This window comes from Amia ocellicauda, chromosome 23 (assembly GCF_036373705.1).
Source record: "Amia ocellicauda isolate fAmiCal2 chromosome 23, fAmiCal2.hap1, whole genome shotgun sequence".
In the NCBI taxonomy this organism is placed as follows: Eukaryota; Metazoa; Chordata; class Actinopteri; order Amiiformes; family Amiidae; genus Amia; species Amia ocellicauda.
In genome coordinates, this window is record NC_089872.1 from 14,502,154 (window position 1) to 14,523,946 (window position 21,793).

General features: G+C 37.9%; 1 protein-coding gene across 1 annotated transcript in view; it reads left to right on the top strand.

The window, feature by feature from the left end:
* The window catches only part of rin2a (Ras and Rab interactor 2a), a 45,230-nt gene that overhangs the window by 20,682 nt on the left and 2,755 nt on the right, over positions 1–21,793 (top strand). Inside the window, exons 3-11 of the mRNA XM_066696501.1 lie at positions 3,605–3,702; positions 7,974–8,160; positions 9,167–9,278; positions 10,457–10,529; positions 11,080–11,171; positions 12,792–13,922; positions 18,785–19,090; positions 20,360–20,491; positions 21,251–21,414. Of these exons, the coding sequence (XP_066552598.1) occupies positions 3,605–3,702; positions 7,974–8,160; positions 9,167–9,278; positions 10,457–10,529; positions 11,080–11,171; positions 12,792–13,922; positions 18,785–19,090; positions 20,360–20,491; positions 21,251–21,414 (2,295 nt within the window). The remainder of the gene's footprint in view (positions 1–3,604; positions 3,703–7,973; positions 8,161–9,166; positions 9,279–10,456; positions 10,530–11,079; positions 11,172–12,791; positions 13,923–18,784; positions 19,091–20,359; positions 20,492–21,250; positions 21,415–21,793) is intronic.

A 21,793-nucleotide genomic window follows, 5' to 3' on the forward strand; every position in this document is an offset into this window, starting at 1 on the left:
AAACCACTTAGATTTTGGGTTGAATTCCTGCTTGAATACTTTAAGCACTGGAACCAGAACAGTGCTGTCTGAAGCAAGACAAGTGCTTATGTCACTCACTAGTAATTGTCCTTCATATTTTACTCTGGACATGGGTAAACATAGTATAGTAGTGTTTTTATATATACACTTTTCTATGCGTTTTTGTAGTCTTCTTTTTTTACTATTATTATTTTTAATACATTTTGTATGTTTTTTTGTAGTTTTTTTTTTATCTGTTACCGTATGCAATGACTGGCTGTCATAAGGAATTTGAATTACGCAAGGTGAGAAATGTCTTCTATTTTACAACAATGATAACCTTAAGTAAACACTCCTCAGAAAATAGAAACGCATCAATCAAACAATGATGAGTGCATTAGGAATACAAGTGTATGCCTTTAATTGCAGTGAAATGTGCTGCCTGGGAAAACAATAATAAAGACTGATTCCATTCTGCCGAGTCATCCGCCAACTCAGATCCATTAGGCCATATGGCTCTTGCGGTCTGGTACATTGTGATGTATTTAGATTTCACATGAAAAGCTTCAGTTATCCTGAAAGTTTGCCTACATGTTTAATCAAATATCACAAATGTTTGACCGGTATCAGTGAAATACATTAGCCCTTGTAGTTTTAAATGCTAATGTTACATCAGTAACCAGACGGATTCCCTGACTCACACAGAAATATTGCAATACCTTTATTGATGTTTATAGGTGTTAATATTGTTAGAAGACTTGATTCTCTCGCAATGCTACTACTGCCGCCTACTGGACATTTTTCCAACACTATGTAAGCATAGGGCAGAATTGGGCAGTACAGCTAACATCAAGGGACTGAATAGTCTAACTACTTCTTGAAGAGTTTGTCGAATGTTTAGTCCATGGAGGGAGTTTAGCTTCTCAAACCTTAAACCTTTAGTTTCCCTTCCTGCTTGTATCAACACTCCAGTTTGGCTATAGTTTGTCTGTGTAGCTACACCTCGGTAGCTGATGTTTAATACATAATTAACAGCTGTCTAGGAGATAATACCCTTGCAAAGACTTTAAAGCTACTGTTCACATTGAAACCCTGTCCTACGGCTGGAAGAAAAGCAGTTCCCATATCCCCTAGTCTGCCTGGAAGGTACTGAATACTGTGAATACTGTAATTTGTGCGGAGGTGGTCTCTTTGGCCCGAGACTAGAGTGGGCTGTTTGAGGTACTTTGTGGAGGTTTCTGCACATCTGTTCTGAAGCTATAAAGAGTACTAATCTGGAGCATAGAAGATTAGATATTTTTTGGAATTAATTTCACAGTTTACTACTAAATTGTGTCTAAGCTGTACATGATTTGTTTGACTTATTAGACTGTGCCTGGCCTCTGAGTGTTGATATTTTTTTGCTTTTCAACTATGGCACTGATCCAAGCTCCGCTCTCTGTGCTTTATCATTCTGCAGTTTGCTCAGCAGAAAGGCTTTGTTCAAGTAAACCATAAACTCTCATGCCTTTCCTGTACTTTTTTTTGCTTCCCTTCTGTGACCATAGGTTCATTTGTCACCAAAGGATTTCAGAACCCAGTTACGGGAGCATTTTATTTTTATAGTCTGTCTATTATTTTTGGCTCCTCTTCCCATAGAGTTTAAACTTTTTTAATGGTGTGTTATCATGAGCAAATTAAAGTATACTCAACTTTCACCCACTTATTTTGTGTGTTCTCAATTTTTTTTTTTTTAGTTTCATTGAAAAAACACTTATTTTAAGTGAGGTTTAAAATATATATATATATATATATATATATATATATATATATATATATATATATATATATACTAAGCTAAATACTGGATATTAAAAACACTGCAGTACCATTATCTTAAACCCAGTGTAAAATAGAAGTACCATGTGAATGAAGTGATAAATACCATAGTTTCTAGGATACAAGCAAACATTATGTATTATTCTTAAGTGCAATTGTACCTGCTGCTTTAATGATTGTGTTGGATTATTATGATGTCTGATTCAGATGCTGAAACTGAAAACTATACAGAATATGCAGTAGAAATCTACTTGTGTACCCAAAGGTGTGTACAGGCTGCATACAATTAAGCTTTTATAATGAAAAGTAAATCGCTATGAACAAAATCAAACCCCTAAGCTATACATGGTTGAGACTTCAAAAGCCACATACTGAATTACATGTATTGTTTATCTTATTTGTCATGTAGATCTGAACTAAAGTCAATCCTGTTTGCATGGCAGCTAAATACTTAATATCCAAACAGATTATATTAATTATTTCTGAAGAGATATATTAATCATTTGAAAAGGCTGACTTTCCGATTCGCCAGCCCCGTGTGCCTCTTTCGTAAAGATAAGCAAACAGTACATTTCAGGGTTTGCTTTCTGAGTTGTAAGAGTGGTAGCAATAATGTTTTTGAAAGGTTCCCTGAAAGTAGAAAATGATAGGTTTGTGTTCAGAGCTCAAAATAATGTTACAGCTGTGAAACTAAAAAGTGTCAAGTAAATCTACATTGATGACAGCGCTTTTCTATTTGCCTACATCAGGAAATGTAAGTTCCATCCATTTTGTTTTGTTTGTTTGTTCGTCATAAAGCAGGGTTTGCTTGCTTCCGAAATTATTGCTCATATCATTATGTATTGCAGGTGCGAATCTGCTTTTCCAGTTCTTATTGAGCTTGTTCATAATGCTCCCACCTACTGTGATTTCCAGGAAACCTTTGTTTTCCTGAGGAAGATAGAACGTGTTGTACAGATATTTGTTTCCCGTCTATGGCTCGAATTCTTGAAAAAATAAATGATGCCAGAAAATGTTTAGTTTATTGTTCCCATATCTGCAGTGTTTTTATAACTGAATAATATAACTGTAATCTGAAAATTTAATTCAAACTATCCCAATTTACTTGTTCTTTAACGTCTCAGTAAGCACCCTATTATAACTTGTCCCACATTTGCTGATGACTAGTTTCCTTTATAATGTATTCACATGAATATTAACTATAGATCTATATTTTCATAGCTTTACTGGGATTAAATTAAGGTTGGTTTGTTTTTGGTTTTTATTTGCCTAATGTCAGAGATATTGGGATAGTCATTTGTGTTTCAGGAAAGGCAAAGCTTGTTAGTTATACTGTTAATCCAGTGTTTTTGAAGTGGAAGATGAAAGCACAGAGTTGCCTGAATGGTTTCTATTCTATTAAATAAAAGCCTGACTTACTGCCTTCCTGTAAGTAGAAAATTGTCTTGGATTTCGCAGTTTAGTTTTTGCTCTCTCTTTGTCTCTTTTTTTTCAAAAATGGGAAATTGTTCCTGACTTATATTGTGTGATGATGCAGTCAATTTCTTGCCCACAGGAAGGTGACTGACAGTGTCTTCTCATTGGGTCTCTCACTTTGCCTTTTCTGGTGTTTTTTTTTTTTTTTCTTTCTTTGTCTTCTGCAGTTGATTGATACGTTTGCTCAGAAATTGGTGGAATGAAGAAAGAGATGGTACAGATGGTTTTGGCATCTGACAATTTCTGGCTTGTCATTGGGATCTCTCTCACTTTTCCTTTTCTGGTGTTTTTTTTTTTCTTTCTTATGCAGTTGATTGATACGTTTGCCTCAGAAATCGGAGAGCTGAAGCAAGAGATGGTACAGACGGTCTTATCTGACAGGGATCCCGACAACTCGGATATGCAGGGGTAAGTCAAGCTGTTCTCTCCCTTCTGCCTAACCATCAGATCTTTAACCCTAAAAGAGCCAAAATACTCTTTGCCAGGGAAAAACTGGCACATGGAACATTTTTCTTTTCCTTTTTAACATCCTGTAGTTTCTGACACTCTCTGCATGATGTCATTGTTAATTGGACATCAGAAAGTTTCTTGAATTTTTCTGTGTTGCTCTGGAAAGTGACTTCTGTTGAATGGATCCAATGGATTTTTACAAATGCATTGTCTAATATATTCCACCATATATTGGAGATCTGCAGAGAGTTTTGTAAATTTGAAAACCTCATTAAAATTTGAGTTTCTGTATTTATGTAAAAAAAAACAAAAAAGTGTAAACAATGTACAGCAGTAAAATGTATGCAGGGAGTTTGTCCAAAGAGTGACCATGTATGTGTCTAAAGCTTATCACAACACATGGAAGAAACACTCTCTTTTCCTATTATAATCCTATTTTTACATCCACTCCAAAGATTCTTGTGTTGTGACGTGGTGAAAGGGAAAGGGAGGAGCGGTTACATTTAAGGGAGCATTTTTTCATGGCATTATTGTCATCGAGCTTTGAGAAATCGGTGAAAACTGACTGGAATGAAAAACGTGTCAGATTGCTTTGTGGATCGACTGCTGGCTAACAAATTTTGAATGTCTCCGGCATATTTCCAAGTGCTAGTATGTGGATGTCTGACAGGTGCATACTACTTGAAGAGTTGTTAGCAGCATACCATAGAAGGGTACTATAGTCAGAATAACACAAAATCTGCTCTCCGCTGTTTTTTCCTGTGCCCTTACAAACTCCCTGACTTTTTGCAATGCAAGGCTAAATACCATGTCAATTTACCTGTCATTTACCAATAATAATAAAAAACAGGGTCAGGTTTCAGGGTCAAGAGTATTCTACTTCAGGGGTCATCTTATGTGGAGAGATTTTAAACTGAAATGTGCCTCTGACAATCATATGTGGTCTAATTGTATTCCAGTAGGTTTCGATTTCTTAAAAATAAAGATTGTGTCCGACTGTCTGATCTCTCTTGAGCCTCACTGCTGAAAATTTACGCCACTCTTATGCAGGAAATGATTTTGCTGAGATGCTCATTTATTGGCTTTTAATGCTGGAATACCACAAAAAAAGAGGAATAGAAACTGCCTGACTCAGGCCTTGAACCAAATTTAAATCTAGATTTACTCACGCAACTGCAATATGAGGTATTATATGTAATTTAAATTTTGGTTGGGGACAGTGTATCTTCTGTAGAAAATTTAGATTTTACTTTTATTTTTTTAAATTATAATCTTAATGTTGGAGTGAACAATGTCTGTGTAAACTGCTGTAGTCTCATTAAAAGTGAGCAGAGCTTGTGAACTAAAGTAATTACCAACTAATGTAACAGTTTGGTTTTGTCTGTGTATTTTGGTTAAATATCAGTTTCAATTTTGTGTTTTGACACTAAGTTTCACAAACGCATGATTGTTTTAAGTACGTAAGAAAATTGCTGGGATTTTAGGAACCTGTTTATCACATGAACACATTCTAAAAGCCATTGACTAAAATAAATTTTAAACATATTGCAGTTATGTAGAAAGCTAACACAAATAACTGGTAATGAAAACTTTTTTTGTGTGGGGATGCAATTATGGGTACAACACTGAAAAACTCAATTTAGAAGATTTCATGCTAATTCAAAATTATTCAATAATAATAATTATTCAAATTATTGTTTATTATTATTTAAAATTATTATTATTTCTTGGAAAACGCCCTTATCCAAGGCGACTTACAACATAAAATGTATAATCGAACAAACACCTGATGAGTGGTTTTATAATTTTTTTGATTAATACCCTACATTTTTCTCACTGTCTAAAATTGAATCTCAAAAGGTTAATTCCTCTGGGTGGATTTCCACTTTCCTCTGTTCTTTTGGAGGAGGAACTAAAAAACTAAAATATCTGGACATTTGTACACATTTCCTTCCTCTAACTTGCATTTTGCTCATACTTCAAAACTAGAATTTAAAGTATCTCTACTTTGTCTGCATGTGGTGGTACTTTGTGTTACATAAAATAATGATTGTGCAAAAGATTACTCTTATTGTGCAATAATATGCTTTAATGTTATTATTGTTCTTGCAAACTTGGATGTTTTTTGCTCATGTTTCATCTAGACTCTATTCATTAAACTGAGCTTTGTCAGAATCAAGTAGATAAAAATGAGATGGTTTTAAATTACATTAATTGATTCTGAATGCCGTACAGGACATCCAGAAGGGTTTTCCTTCACTTTGCAATAAACAGAATCACATTCCCGTCATACTCTTAGGCGTGACAGTATGACAGGATAATGGTACTGCATTTCTGGCTATAGTGCTTGTCAGTAACCAGCAGTTATACTATGTATTTTCATTTTAATTCAAACAACACTGTTGACTTAATTATTGATCCTCTTTGTGCTCCGGGAGCTATTTGCTGCCAGCAGAGGGAGGTGTTTCTAAATCAAAACTTGAATTCTCCACAGAGACGGTTTTATCTGAGATGCACAAGCTAGCAATCAGTAACCGGCATCTGACTCCAGTAACATAATAAAGCCTGTTAATTCATTACATGAAATCAGGTATCAGATGCTGCTTAGTTCCTAGTATAGGTAATTGAAGTGGGTCATAAATCCTTGTTATTTTGCTCCAGAAATTAATTGATATGTATGTGTGAAACTATAAAATAAGGGAGGGTGATGTTAAAAGGTTTTAGTATATTTTGAGTGCCTGAGAAAAGCAAAGGTAAAGGGAGGAGATTTAACCTCCTAATCTATATAACTATGGGGAACACTAGCCTACTCATGAACTGTGTGTCCATGATGAGAGAAAGAAAGATCGCAGACTGTGCACGTCTTCATTTCAACACCTGGCAGCATGTCTCAGACTTGATTTCCACCTGTGAGAATAATCAGTCTACCATTGGTTATTTCTAGACTGGTGCTCTTGTGTGTGATCCTTTTGCAGTTTGCATAACTCAAGACTGCAGGGTTCAAACTAAACCGCTGTCCATGGTTTGCAATACGTTTTTACCCCAGTATAAAAGTGTTTTTTCCATAGGCTGCACATCCACCGGCACAGATGTGATTTAATGAAGGGCTTTCCCATTGATAGATTTTGTATAATAAATAATCTTTCCTGTTTTTTGTGCTTATGTGGATTGTTTTCCCTAAAGTAGTTATGCCATAAAACATTAAGTATGGTCAGAGAAATATTGTCTGTATTGGAATATTCTATGTTCTTGTGTAGTTATTTCATTTTCTGACGTTCAGTTCTGGATGATTTTATATAAATGGAAATTATATTTTCCCTGGATTAGCCCTGTTAATGACACAGAGACCGAAGGTTTCAGTGCAAAAGAGTTTATTCTCAATAACAAAAACATGTCAACATTTTTTACATTACCCTGTAAACTGTGATTAAGATCTCCAAAGATCTCCAACTTTTTAAATGTCACTCCACCACTGAAAGGAAAAACTATGATTACACAGCACACCTAAATGCAGAACTCAGCAAATACACTAAACCTTATCTATTCTGTCATTACCAAAAGCGCAGGGGGCTTCATATCGGAAATGTCACCTGGAGGAGTCATATTACTGGAAATTGTGTAGTGTGATAATCCATGTCCTACTCTGAAACGTAGCAATTTGCAGGTGTTGGAAGTGGAGATGTTCATTTGCATATTTAGAAATCTGGAAACGTAACTGTGGAACTTGGAAAAGTATTTCTGGACTTTGTTTCTGCTGCTGTTCTGGGATTTGTTTTGTGGCAAGTCTGTGTTGACATACATGAGTTGAAGAGGAATAGATCCCACATCAAACTGAACATGCGTTGGATGTTTTTTCAACAGAAAAAGTAAAGGCAAAACTATGTAGGCCTCAGGAAGTACCTCTAACAGAGATGAGTAATTTTTTTTTTTTCTTGTCTGAAAGCTAAACTGTTGATCTACATTTCAGCAGTCTGAGTACTGTGAACACAGGTACATTGAATCAAAGACACCCACAACCATCTGGTAAAATAACCCAGTCCAGTCTGTCCAATCATGTATTTCCCAGTATGGTTTTGGCATTTAATAATACCAAAATTGTACCAAAAAGCACATTTGATGCATTTGAGTTTGGTTATTAATACTTGTGCTTTTAAACCAATTGCTGTAGCTGTTCAGATTTGAAAATAAGGTCTTAGTGATGGTAAGTGTAATAATCTCTCTTTCCACAGCATAGAGGAAGACCTCAGCAGCCTATATCTCCAGGACTCCACAGGCAGTGCCAGAGACTCGGGCTACGACTCCCTGAAGAGAAAGATCAGTATCCTGGACCGCTTGATCAAGACCCACCCGGTGTGGCTCCTTCTGCAGCTCAACGATGAAGAGGCCATGCGGATCCTAAAGCACCAGCCGCCTGGGGTGAGAGAGCGGCAAAGGGCGTTCCCGTTGTCATCTGAGCCATACCTGCTTCCACCTGGGGCCTTTTTTAAATCTGACTAGATCTCCCACATATTGCATCATCGCACGAAAGCGTTCAGGTTCTGTGCAAGTTGTAACGCGCAACATTCCTGCACTGGGAACTTGCATAGAGAGGCAAGTGAAAAACATTGTATTTAAAAAAACTTTCCGTGACCTTTTGCAGTCCCACGCAGCTGATGTTGTTTCCAAACATACCATACAAGAACTGAATATATTCGTTTTAGAAGGGTTTTGTATTTTTAAAATGTATTTATTTAATGGCAGAAGTGGATCTCTGTGAATTCAGAATTTGATCATGCATGGCACCTCTTACCTCGGTTCATGTGTATTTTTTTTTCTGTCCTGTGAATTTACAAGACATCAGAGACATCTAAAGTGGTGTTATACCTTTAGGACATTATCTGATTCCTTTCCTTCCTGATTTCCATCATCGGTAGTTTAGCCTCCGGCATTGGCAGGAAATTGAACTCTGGCAAAAGATAATACTATCATACAACTGGTAATTCCCTACATGTGAGACATAAATAAAACATTAGTATGTGCCGAGATAAAGATTTTAAAGTTTTTTGTTTAACTGGGTGATTGAGAATCTTACTGATTAATTTAATTTCTTTGTACTGTTCAACAATATAGATTTTTTTATTTTATTTCTAAACTTCCTTATGTAGTGGAGCATTTATATCTTGTTGATTTCTTTGGGTTGGAGCGGAAATGATTACAGTCATGTAAATGACGAGTGTTTATCTCAAAAGACTTCTTATCAAAGGTCTACCTAGATGTCAGTAATTCAGAGATAGATGTGGCAATTCCCTAGTGTTTTAAACAGCCCTGTTAATTTGTACCTTAATCATAAAACCAAAGCCAAAAGCAGGAGTAAATGTTTTAACACTCTTTAAAAGCCAGTGTTGTCAACTTCTAGGCATTAATTACTACTACTTTGTTTTAGATTTTCCTCGTGAGAAAATCGACAAAGCTACAGAAGAAGGTTATTTCCCTGCGCCTTGATAGTGAGCTTGGGCCTCCTGTCAAAGACTTTCCTGTGAAAGAGAGTCAATACAGTGAGTTGTTGTCTGCATGTTTTTAAACTGTCCTTTGTCTAAATGATACATCATGCAGTCTTCGGCTCAATATTAATTGTTTCTCTTGTTTCCCCCTGATGACTTGTATGTCTGTGATTGTCACCGTGTTTTCTAGTGGTTCATAACAACATATTTACACACCCTGAAGAGTAAATATTACAGTACATTAACATCAGCATACATCCTGTCTTTTAAGCCAATAATTAAACGAGCACCGTGACCTCATTCTTAGTGTTTGAATATTTCACTTTCATAGATTAGTTTCAGTATTTTTGATTACTTAGCTTTTATGAAAATAAATTGATACTAATTAAACGCCAGTATAGGTATCTGAATAAGTGTATCTCATTCTTTCAAATTATGATGGGCTGAGTTGCTGACTAAACAGCTGGGACACTATTGTTTCCATACTATATTTTCATAAATCTTAAAAACCATAGTTGAAAAGTGGGACAAAGGTGATTTTAAAAAGCCAACAAGCAGGTTTTTTGTTCGTCATAAGCCATTGTCAGTTGAATAAATATTACGGTTAGAATGGTCTTTGCTGTTCAAACAACCCCCAGGGCTCTAAGCTTTTGAGTTTTAATGTAAACGTTTAATGAACTCCATATTTTGTTTTCGGCATTAAATGGGTGGGACCCTGACCTCAGTAAAGTTTACTATTGTTTGAAATGTAGAATATCTTGTAACTTAGGCATCAAATGGGGATGCAAATAAGATTCAACGTTTAAAACTTGTAATATAATGGTAGTAAAGTCAATTAAAGGAGTGGTTTACTGCGAGCAGTAAGTTAATGTATTACACACGAGTTTATTTTGTTATATGTTTTCAGGTTGGTTTTCCCTTTTGCTTTAAATGTATCAAGCAGGCATTACTTACAGATTGCAGAGTCTTCGACTAGATTGTTTTTGCTCACAACAAAAAAGCCTGCACATCTGCTTTGCATTACTGCAGTTAGCCAGTAGCTTCTCCAATATCAAAACACATTTTTCATGTGCTCTGAAAGCAGGTCAAACCAATTATAGACTGACTGGAGAAGACAGTTAAAAAGTTCTGATTTCCTTTGGACATTTAAAATACTTTTCAGTACGGTTTTCTAACATAAATGCAACTATTATATCTATACACTTATATTTTTTTCTTTCTTTTTTTCACAGCTTTTTCTGTAGAAGGATCTGGAATTAGTTTTGCGGATTTGTTTAGACTTGTCGCTTTCTACTGCATCAGCAGGTAAAATAAAATTAAACTGTTCTAACAGCATCGTTCAGTGTACTGGGAGTGTCATAGTAAACTAATAAAGAATGTATTTGAAATTAGACTTTTGTTTAATAAGAAATGTCTAGAGAAATAAATGAAAAAGCTGTTAAGTGTGTTAGAAACCGTGGTCTTGCATAAGCTATAGAAATAATGCAAAGTGTTGATTCTCCACAAACCACTGGTTTTACTGCCAGCCTGGCAAACAACACAAGGAAGCATACGTAAAATAACAAAACATAACACAAGGATTTCAAAGCTTTGTGAAATGAAACCTAAAATGTAGACTTAAACCTGGTCCGCTGTGTACACTATTAAATACAAAAATATCCAAAACAAACTCTTATTAGATTAACAATCATTTTTATCAAACGGTTGTTAATAAACAAACCCTCCTTGACAAAAGCCCTGCCCAAAGCGGTTTGTCTGCTGGAACTTCCTCTCCGCTCAGTAATGTTTAACAGATGAATAGCCCTGCTTTCCCTTTCTGAGAACAGCATATTCACGTATTGCGCTTTTCCTGAAGGGATGTACTGCCATTCACCTTGAGACTTCCTGAGGCAATCGCAGCAGCTAAGACCCAGACGGATCTTGAAGAAGTAGCTCAGATGGGAGTTGGTAAGCCCCTCTATTTTTTGCCACTTTTTCTGAAGAGAAAATTGTTCGGGATCTGTTGTTCAGGGGGTAGAGCAATATACTGTGCGCGGTGTAGTTAGATAATAGGTGGTCAATGTTCAACTGTCCTGCAGCATTTGAATCATTGCATTTATGCCACTTATTTTTTGGATATTTCTTTGATTTATGATGTTACTATAATGTTACAATATTAATTGAATGACATGGACAGTATCTGATCCATTATATTGAAACAATCTTATGTGATTTGCTTAGTTTAATGAATATTGTTAATTCAATTGTTACAGTAGACACCACTAATATATGAATGTTATTCCTAATCAAAGATGTTGTCTATGATCTATCTATTTATGGGTTAACTGACACCTAATGTGGTTTTAGTCTGTTAGATCTGAGCAGAAAGTAAGCCATTTTGTGAATAAGTAAATCCTATGCATTTCAAGCAAATTCTCTAGAACAGTAACCCATACATTTAAACTCTCAATGTGTCTCCTTCCTTTCAAACTTATTAAGCAAGCATTTAATAAAGTGGGTACAGTGTGTGTGTGTGTGTGTGTGTGTGTGTGTGTGTGTATGTGTATGTGTGTATACTTTTGTAACCAGGCAGCCACATACAGTTGCTTTGAATCTCCAAGGTCAGGTTTCACATGCCTTTTTCAGACTTACAGTTAAAAGACAAGCTATAAACATAGGGCACTTGAAGCCTAATATTCTTAGGTTGGGCGGCGGGCAACCCTTCAGGGGTGGAAATTCCCATCCAACCACTCCTCAGATATACCTTGACATTATGCTACTACCTTCATGAACTGAGTTTGTACAGTAGGTCATCAGTCTACTTTGTTATGTGTACTAGTCACTAGTTAAAGTGTACAGTGCTTTAGAAGGTTATTCATATAATTTTCCACTTATAAACAATATAACACTTTTCTTGATGAATGTGAACAGAGTTGTTGTTTTTTGCACTTTAATTGACAGATGTGTTACTTAACAATCCTATAGACCCTAATCAGTACTTCCAAAACTGATTGTTTTATGAAATTGCCCACAATATGTGATGACATTTCTTTTGTTGTGTAACATAAGTATCTGTGCCAAATAGAAAATCCTGCTTGTTGTTTTGGAACAAGATGTTTTTTCTTGTGAATTTTCAAGGTTATAGAAAGCTTGTCTGTGTGGAAATGTCTGAACTGGGCAGTAACTGTGGTAGTAGTGACTGAAACAAGTATTAGGAAAAAAAAAACAAGTAGCACAAAGTTTTATATGTGAAGGGGAAAACACAGACTATTAGAAAAACATTTTGGGGAAAAAAAAAGTTTTCCCTCACTGTAGCATAATAGGAAAATGTTTGAGAGAGAGAGAGAGAGAGAGAGAGAGAGAGAGAGAGAGAGAGAGAGACTCACATATTTAAGATCCTCCCACTTTGGTTTCTGAAAGCTTGAGTCACCAGAGAAGTATGGGTGTGAGCTGGCACTTACACAGATCAGTTCTCCACTGTGCAGACGCGCTCCTGGTTTCTCTCGGTCTGCAGTCTCTTGCACTTGTTGGGGTCTTCATTGATTTTTACTTAATTTTGGCCAACTTTTTCTACCTTGGCTTTTGCAGAGTTCTGGGACTCCCCAGCACACAACCAACAGAAAACCCCTCCACTTTCTCAGCCCTGGCCATCAGACGGTGGGCGCAGACTGCAGAGGCAGCAGCGGGTCTCTCCCTCAGACTGCCTGCCTTCCCTTCAGACTCGCACACCCTCGGAGCTGGAATGCAGCCAGACTAACGGGGCCCTCTGCTTCGTTAACCCTCTCTTTCTAGAAGTGCATCGGCAGGAAGGAACCAGCGGGGGCTCGCTCAAGCGCCCCAAAACCCGAGATCCTGCTCCTTCCAGCAAGACTCGATCCCCCCCGCCCAGACCACCGCCACCTAAAACACAGAGAAAGCCTCCTGTGAAGCAGGTGAGCATGCCCGAGACTGTCAGTTGGGTGAGAAAGCAGGACGAAGACCACGCCATGGGGAGCAAGCTGAACACCTCCAAGAAAAACAGCATGCCTATCCCTCCACCCCGAGTAAAGAAACAACTGAGCATGACTGACATGGAAAGAAGAAGGAATACTGCGCTGGATGACCAGATAATCCAGGAGGCCCTGACCCGAAGCCTGGCAAAATGTCCAAGACTAGGCACCAGCCCCAGCACAAACTCGCCGCCCCCCTCGCAGGACGCTGGGCAGGAGCGACAGAGTAAGAACGGCCGGCAGAGGCTGAGTGACATGAGCATCTCTACATCCTCCTCCGACTCGCTGGACTTCGACCGCAGCTTCGCCCTGCCCGACGGACCATCGGGGGCCGGCGACAGTAGCCTGGAGGAGGAGTATGGGGCCGAGAGCGACCAGGACATCAGCCCCCCGCCGCTCAAGACAAAGAAGAGGCACGGCACCACCTTCGTCCTACCCCGCGCCCTCAAGGGTCACCTGCGCAAGGTCAGCGGTGTCTTCAACTCCTTCATGACCCCCGAGAAGCGCATGGTGAGGAAGATCGCCGAGCTCTCCAAGGACAAGCGCACTTACTTTGGCTGCCTGGTGCAGGACTACATCAGCTTCCTGCAGGAGAACAAGGGCTGCCACGTCTCGGGGCTTGACATGCTGCAGACCATCCGCCAGTTCATGACCCAAGTCAAGTCATACTTGGCCCAGAGCTCCGAACTGGACCCTCCTATTGAGTCCCTCATTCCAGAAGAAGAGATAGGTAGGCCCTGTTTTTTTTTTTTTTTTTTTTTTGCATCTCTTATTCTAGAACTTCAAGTGGAATAACTAAACCGTGCATTTCAAATTCAATCAATGCTAATGTGATTAGATGTGTGTTTTCAAAGAAAGCAAGTAATTTGCATGTTTTCAGCACAGAGGGAAGCTGTCATTCAAACACTGTTGTGTGGGTACTTATAAAGAGACGTATTTCAAGTGAATGCGATATGAAGAAATATTGTGAAGCTTTTGTGTAGCTTTTTCAGGAAAAAGTTTATGTAAAATAGCATTGTTTTATGCAGACCCCTACCATAATATGCAATAAAAACATGAACTTTGACATAAGGGAACTGGCAATTGTTGCCTTTTATCAAAGAAACACTGAGGGTAAAATTTTACCCAAAGAAAAGGGGAAAAACAAAGTACCAGGAGCACCTAGTGTGGATTTTTTGATCCCTGGACAAGTTTTTCCTGTGTCATCCGCGTTCCACCCCCTGGCTAGCGGGTGTGTTCTTACAAGTGTCAGGTTACTTTGGCAACTGCCAGTGAATGTGCTCATAAGATATTGTAACACAATTGCTGTTATTTCTAATGTATAAGACCAGTTGCTGTTTGAAGCAGTCTTAGCTTGGTGCTTATCCTGGTGGTAGTATGATTTTACAAAGTATATTGATCCAGCTGCTATCTCAAAGTCCACAATAACAAAGCTTGTATTAGTGCTGAATTTACATAGACTCTTATTATGCCACTTTGCATAATATAGGCCTAGTCTATTAAAGAACAACTCTAATGCAGTTTCTCTGAATTGAGTTTTTGTTTGGTGCTTTCTGGAAAATGCATTCTTGTGAGGACCTCCACACATAGGCTACTTGTTTGTGACTGATTAATACTTAATATAAATGTGATATGTGTGTGTTTGTGTTAAACCGTTGCACATTTGGTACAGTCAGCATCTCATTAAATCTTCCAAGCTCTCATCAGATTGTTCATTGTTTATAATATTTATCTGAATGTGGGAAGGAAAGATTGTGCTAAAGGAAAATTGATTCTTTATGCTAGGTTTGGCTCAAATGTAAATTATTCTTACACTACCAACAAGTCTAACAGTGTTCCAGGAGATTTGCTATACTGTCTTGATTGTCCAGTCTGCTATGGCAAAAAAGCATTGTTTACAATTCCTCCAACCTCTAGCCCCTGACCCCAGCTTTAGTTTTTTAATTTAGATTTATGAATCCTCTTTGATTTGGAAATCTTTGTGTTCTGTAACCTGTCTATTTTTACTTAGAGCTGCATCATGGGTGAAACTGTCAACACCCTTAATTTATGAAGGAGCAGCAGTAGAAGCATTTACAGGCAGGAAAATATATCCAGAATTAAACTTAGAACTAAAGACTGGTCATTTGCTTGAAGCACATGAACAAACTGAAATTATTGTTGAGTTTTGCATTGTACACGTTAGACCATACTGTCTGCAAGGATTTTGTTTTGAAAGGAACTTATTGTTTCTCACACTTTTATGTGTAAATTGTACACACATTTTTATAGAAAGGTAGCCTACATGTTAACTAGAGTTCTGTAGGGGAACTGTAGATTTTGCAAAGTGCCAGATTGCTTTGAAAACATAGCCTGTATTTTCTGCAAAGACATTAAAATCGCGTTGATGAGATCTACCACAATAACCTATCAGTCCATCTTATTGAAACACAAGTATGATTAATATGTAGACTGATACATTTAGACTGAAGCATTTTAAACACTTATTTGTAAGCACAGGATGCTTAAGCATCATGCGTTGCATGTGTACATGCACAGATTGTGTAGGCTGCTTAGAGTTAGGTTGAATTTCCTTCATACGAAAGTTAGACTATTGAGCAGGTCATGTGATGAATGTTTGGCTCTGTAGTGTCCTAGCAAGGCCCTCACATTGACTCACTGTAGTCAAGTAGCTTTCTGGAGTGGCATCACAGGTAGTCAACAGGTTGCCATGCTGATACATTTTATGGTGCCTGATTCATTTTTCAAGAAAGTCTGTACTGGGGTGTCCTTTGTTTCTTTATACAAGTAACCAGCTGTATAAGGCTCGTAAACACTGTGCATCATAGCATTATCAAATATTGCACATTAAATAAGACGGACATGCACCAGAGCTTAACAAAGTCCTAGTTCTTTGTTTTTGTTACCAACTTTTCGCTTATGATAACTATATCTAACACGGATAAGTTACGGTTAAATATAAATGTTGGAAATGTAACCGCAGAAAAATATTGTCACTGCAGAATTGAGCTTCATGTACGCATGGTGACAAACTTAATGGGAAACACTTGGACTAATTATCCGTTTCCTCTTGACGTGTTTGATTGAGCATTCCCCAGCTCAAATGGGCCTCAGGGTATCTTCACTTGTGTTGAGCCTGTGTTGCAAGCTGCTGCCATGCCTTTTTCGTTTGCTTTGCCTCATGCCATTTCTGCTTTTCACATATGTATTGAATAATATTCATTATCTTGCATGAAAATATGTAATTTTGTAGTGTTTTTGTTTCCTGTGTCACAGCATTATTGCCTAGATGAGGCATGTTTTAATGAAGTTGTTTGTATCTATTGAAATGGGATTGTGGTAGAGACTTGGTAGGTACATTTAAAGCAGCCTGTTGAAGGATTCAGAGGAAAGTTTTCTTCCCATTGGGAGTTCTGTAAATCTACACTGAAGCAAATTAAATAATGCTGATGTTAGCAGGGTGGCCATGTGGTTGACATTGAGTTTCTTAAGAAAAAGAGGAAAACATGTCTAGACAGCAACTCTTGCCAGTAATTCACGGTTGGTATGGTTCACAATAACTTCAACACCAAGTCAACGTCAACACCAAATGTTAATAAGTTAAATGTTAGCTCTACTGACATCTTTTCAGGCAGTTGCCGGAAAGTTATTTATATGTTTTTCTTAAGAAGTTGTGCTTCGCAGGACCGAATGTGTAAAAATGTAGGAGTGTCTTGAAAGACGTACTGTTTCACAAGAATTCCTTGGTATACTCGTAAAACAAGTTTTTTTATTATTATTAATAGAATGACACACTGTAGCTTTTGATGTATGGGTGAAGTTTGAAACCAATCTATTGAAACTGTTGTGTGGGTAGAATTATTGTTTGATTTGCACTTTCTTCTAGTGCATTACTTTTGAATGTTTTCACTAAACCTGAGGTGCAAGCTGAATTTTACTTTGTAACCCACAGGCTAAATAGCTAGATCTTATACTTTCCTAATTATGAAAAACAGATCAGCAGTTTGTAATTATCTGGCGTAGGCTGGTAAGTGCATATTTGTTTTATTCCTTCAGCTTATAGATGTGACCGTGTAGTGTCTGAAGAGTGACAGAATGCTCTTCATTTAAAAAAAGTCAGACTCTAAGTGCTGTACTTCGCAATATCTTTTCACGACAAGCAAGGCATCCAGGGCAGGGGTACGATGATGAAGTCTATGACATCCTGAGGAAGTTGTGACTGCTGCTCCTGTACACTCAGAGCAACAAAAAGAGCCCACAGAGAGCTATTTTTAACTTCAACATAACTTGGGTACACAGCCTTGAGTTTTCACAACTATGAGCCAAAAAGGTCTTATGAATTACAGTGAATTGGGATTACAAACAGACATACATTTGGTAAACAGTGAATATGTGTGCAATATTGTAATTGAGCTCAATGGAGTTACTGAAGTGACCAGTGCACTTCCAATTCAGTTGTTTATGTGGATCAGCCATATGTGAAAATCTCAGGCTTTTTTGGTCAAGTGATATGTGGTTTATTTTTGTTTTTGTTGTTTTAATTTAATTGACATTTTTGATATGAATAGATTTTAGTTTATAATTATTTATGAGATTGAAATGTATCACATTTGAAAGAATATACTTTATTCTAGCAAACAAGAAGGTTTCTATTGCATTTCTAATAATTTGCAGTTAAGTAAAAAGATTTGGCTTTAAAGAATATGCTGAGATCATAAAATGTAGTCCTGCAGTCAGCATTTTGCACCACGCAAGGAGCAATTATGCATCTACAGCTGTTATAAAACTATAGTTTAGTTTGCTTTTTCCAACTTTATTCTCAACAGCATTGTGCTTACAATGTTTTTGTGATGATGATGGTGATTATTATTATTACTTTCTGATCTGTGGTTGTAAAACAGAATATTTATCTAAACCATATGTTTTTGTATAACAGCTCATGAATTTATACAGTTTTACAACCAGCTGGATGTAACCTAAGTGTATTAAGTATAAATAGCATGAGATGTATGGTCCAAGAAAGGCAGTTGTGATTTGACAACCAAGTCACGGAGCTGGTATTCCCTTTGAATCACAAAGTTTTTAAAGAGGATGAGGAAAGGGTTTTGAGAAAGCACATTATCATTATGTAAAGAGAGAAGCAAAGTTCCCTAACAGTCCTCAGATAGATTAAAGCTTAGATGTGTGTGTTTGGCTGGCTAATGATTAGATACAAAGTAGATTTAATTGTGTACATTACTCTGAAGGAAATGTATGTTAAAAAATAAATCTGTATGAGTCCTAACTCAATAATTCTGACCACATTTTTATTCATGTCCCAATAAGATTTGGAATATTTATTTTACTATTTTGTATTCTGCAGTAATAAAATGAATGCTCAAGCTTTCTAGCACAGTTCTAGACATCATGTATTTTAATTAAACAACCATTACCACACCATTAAGGTATCAGCAAATAAACCCAAATTAAAAAAGGAACATTGCTTCAATTTCTAACTTGAAAAATAATATTTGTATTGGACTTACCACAAAAATGACAGACAACACCACTACAGATTCTAATCCATTACTCAACCCTGCTTTTGCTCTGCAGATGTGGTGCTGGAGAAAGCCATGCACAAGTGCATCCTGAAGCCCCTGAAGAGCCACATAGAGGCCAGCATGAAGGACTTCCAGATCACCAGTGGTTCGTGGAAGCAGCTGCGGGAGAACCTCGCCCTGGTCAAACAGAAGAAGCCCCAGGACCTGGGGGTGGACGCGGCCGCCCCAGACTCGGTGGTCATCGAGAAGATCCGCCACAAGTTCGACAACATGCGCAAGATGTACTCCCCAGAGAAGAAGGTCACGCTCCTGCTGAGGGTGTGCAAGCTCATCTACACTGTCATGGAGGACAGCTCAGGTGAGCCTCGCTCGGCTTCTCTCCACACGCCAGGACGCCACTTCGTAGATAACAGGCATGCCATAATAGATAGCTCACAGCGTAATGGATACATCCTCTTTAATTATTATTAATTATGGATTTGTCATACGTCTTTACCCAGGCCGACTGACAGGGTTTTGAGTGTATAATACAATATATTCAGCATTTTTGCAAAACGATGCAAGTCATGACAATGTGTTTTAATGGAATGGTAAGGTGAGGGGAAATTCTAATGGCTCTGTCTTCATGATCAATTCATACTTCTTCATGCTTTAGTCTAAGATTTTCTTTGTCATTCTCCACCTACAATTTCCTCAAAATTCTCCTTCATTTTTTCCAAAGCAAACACTCACATTAGAGATAGGGGTGGTTTCCCCTCTGGAAAAACTCCTGCTGGGGATTTCCCTGAGGCATGGATCTTAAGTATACAGCTTTGCAATCCATAGTGGTAACTTTTACACTGGCCACTCTACAAAACTACATAATGCTTTTTGGTCATTTTAGTAAGTACCTACTTTAATCTAATGGCCAATAAGATTATTGGCACATCTTTATTCAATGTTACTCGGGTAATAAATCTTTATTGGAATTGTAGATTGCATTGTAGAGTGCTCTGCTTGTTTCAGATTGTTTGACTCTCTGGCCGATTAAAATATTTGTGCCAAATTACTGTTTCAGAGAGTTAGCTTTAGCAAAGTGTATTCAGTTGGGTGTCTTTTTTTGGCCAGTCTGCAGGATGAATGGGTTCTCTTTTCCATCAGTGGCAGAGCTATCGTGGGAACTGACTGACTCAGCTCAGTGTCACTGACTGGGCCTGAGTGACACCACTTTTATTCCCCAATGAGTGTTGTTTACCTTCACTACCAAGGCATATACAACAACTGGGAATGCTGTCACATAAGACAAGGCTGTATGCAATGTTCCTTCTTTTATCATCATTAGCTTTGTTTAATTTCCTTGTAATTTAAGAGTAGGAAAGTTGTATTGAGTTTAATTTAAAAGCATCAGTTTAGATTTAACCTTTATTCAGTCAGTGCTACCACAGAATAAATAAATAGAAGGGGAGACTCAAACTAAGAAAATATATAATGCTGTGTTACATAATGCATATTAGCATTGTGTAGCAAAAAAGTCTGCAAAGGTATTCAGGAAGGTCAATATTTTACTTCTCTGAGAACGACTGCAAATGAGGGTGGAGTGAGAACGGATTTTAACCGGGAATGTTGATGCTATTGTTAATGTCTACAGGGAGGATGTACGGGGCTGATGACTTCCTTCCAATGCTGACGTACGTCTTGGCACAGTGTGACATGCCAGAGCTGGACACTGAGATTGAGTATATGATGGAGCTGCTGGACCCGTCACTTCTACATGGAGAAGGTACGGCCTACAGTTTCACTTTTACCACGCATGCATGGAAGAAAAAAAACTATTTTAGGCCATAGTGGCATATTGTTTCACTTTTGTGTGTGTACATTTTGCCTATTGAGCACAACCTTGGTGTTCTTAGAAGAGTCTGCTGTATTTTCATAAAGTGCATGCAACAAAATTAGTTCAGTTATTTTAATAAAGAAAACGTTCAATAACTGTTTGAAATAAGAATCTACTAATAATAAAAGGGCGTACAGCCGAGCTCAAAGGGAAATTGCATTGTTTTTCCACCGGAAAGTGGTCACATTTCAGGCACTTGGAAGGCTAGGCAGAGGTGAATTGTGTGAACACTGGAAACTATTTTAGCAGATCTTGTGTGCTTCCTGCAGTTTATCTCAAAAGAGATTTATCAAGAAACTTTCCTTGTGTTAAGTGTTGTCAGTGCCAAGCATTTTGCACAGTCCAGCTTATTTCCTCAGAGTCAGTGAGTCTGCAATTACACCTTCAATTAAGAATGTGTCCTGACAACAGAAAGTAATTCAAATGCTGCATTAACAATCCCAAATGCGACCACAAACTTATCAGTTTTATTTCTGAATGAAGATTTTGCTCAGTTGTGATTTTCCCAATCAGCTAATTAGTCATATGCTTAAAACACCAAAGACTTGACAAAATATAAAACATACTGAAGATGGTAGGAGAGAATCGGGTCCTTTTAGGCTGCGATGATCTTTGCAGGACCTAACGATGGGTGCTCTGCCTCCCCAGGTGGTTATTACCTGACCAGCGCGTATGGAGCTATGTCTCTGATCAAAAACTTCCAGGAGGAGCAGGCGGCGCGGATCCTGAGCTCGGAGACGAGGAACACCCTACATCAGTGGCACCGGCGCCGCACCACCCAGCGTATCGCCCCTTCGGTGGACGACTTCCAGGTACAGCGGCAACCCCCCACTTCCTTTCTGAGAAATGCCCTGTCTGTAGAAGAAGTGCCTTTTTCAAATGGGGAATGCACTGATTAACTCAGTGAAAAGCTTGGTTCTGCCTTTTTTTCCCTTCTTTAGTTCCCCCACCCCCAGTCTGATTTGTTTTTCCATCACATATTTTATACATTTGTTTTAAAACTTTTGACATTTGTAATTCATGTTTGGTGTTTTTGCAATTAATTGGATTTCACATACAGACAGGTTGTCCGGAAACCGCGTATTCATTCTGAACTCTCTCCTGGTGGTAGTCCCTTAATTTCTGTAGATCCTACGCTACTAGATAAGTCATTGTGGCACTAGAGTGTTGAGCAATGCTTAAACACTTTCC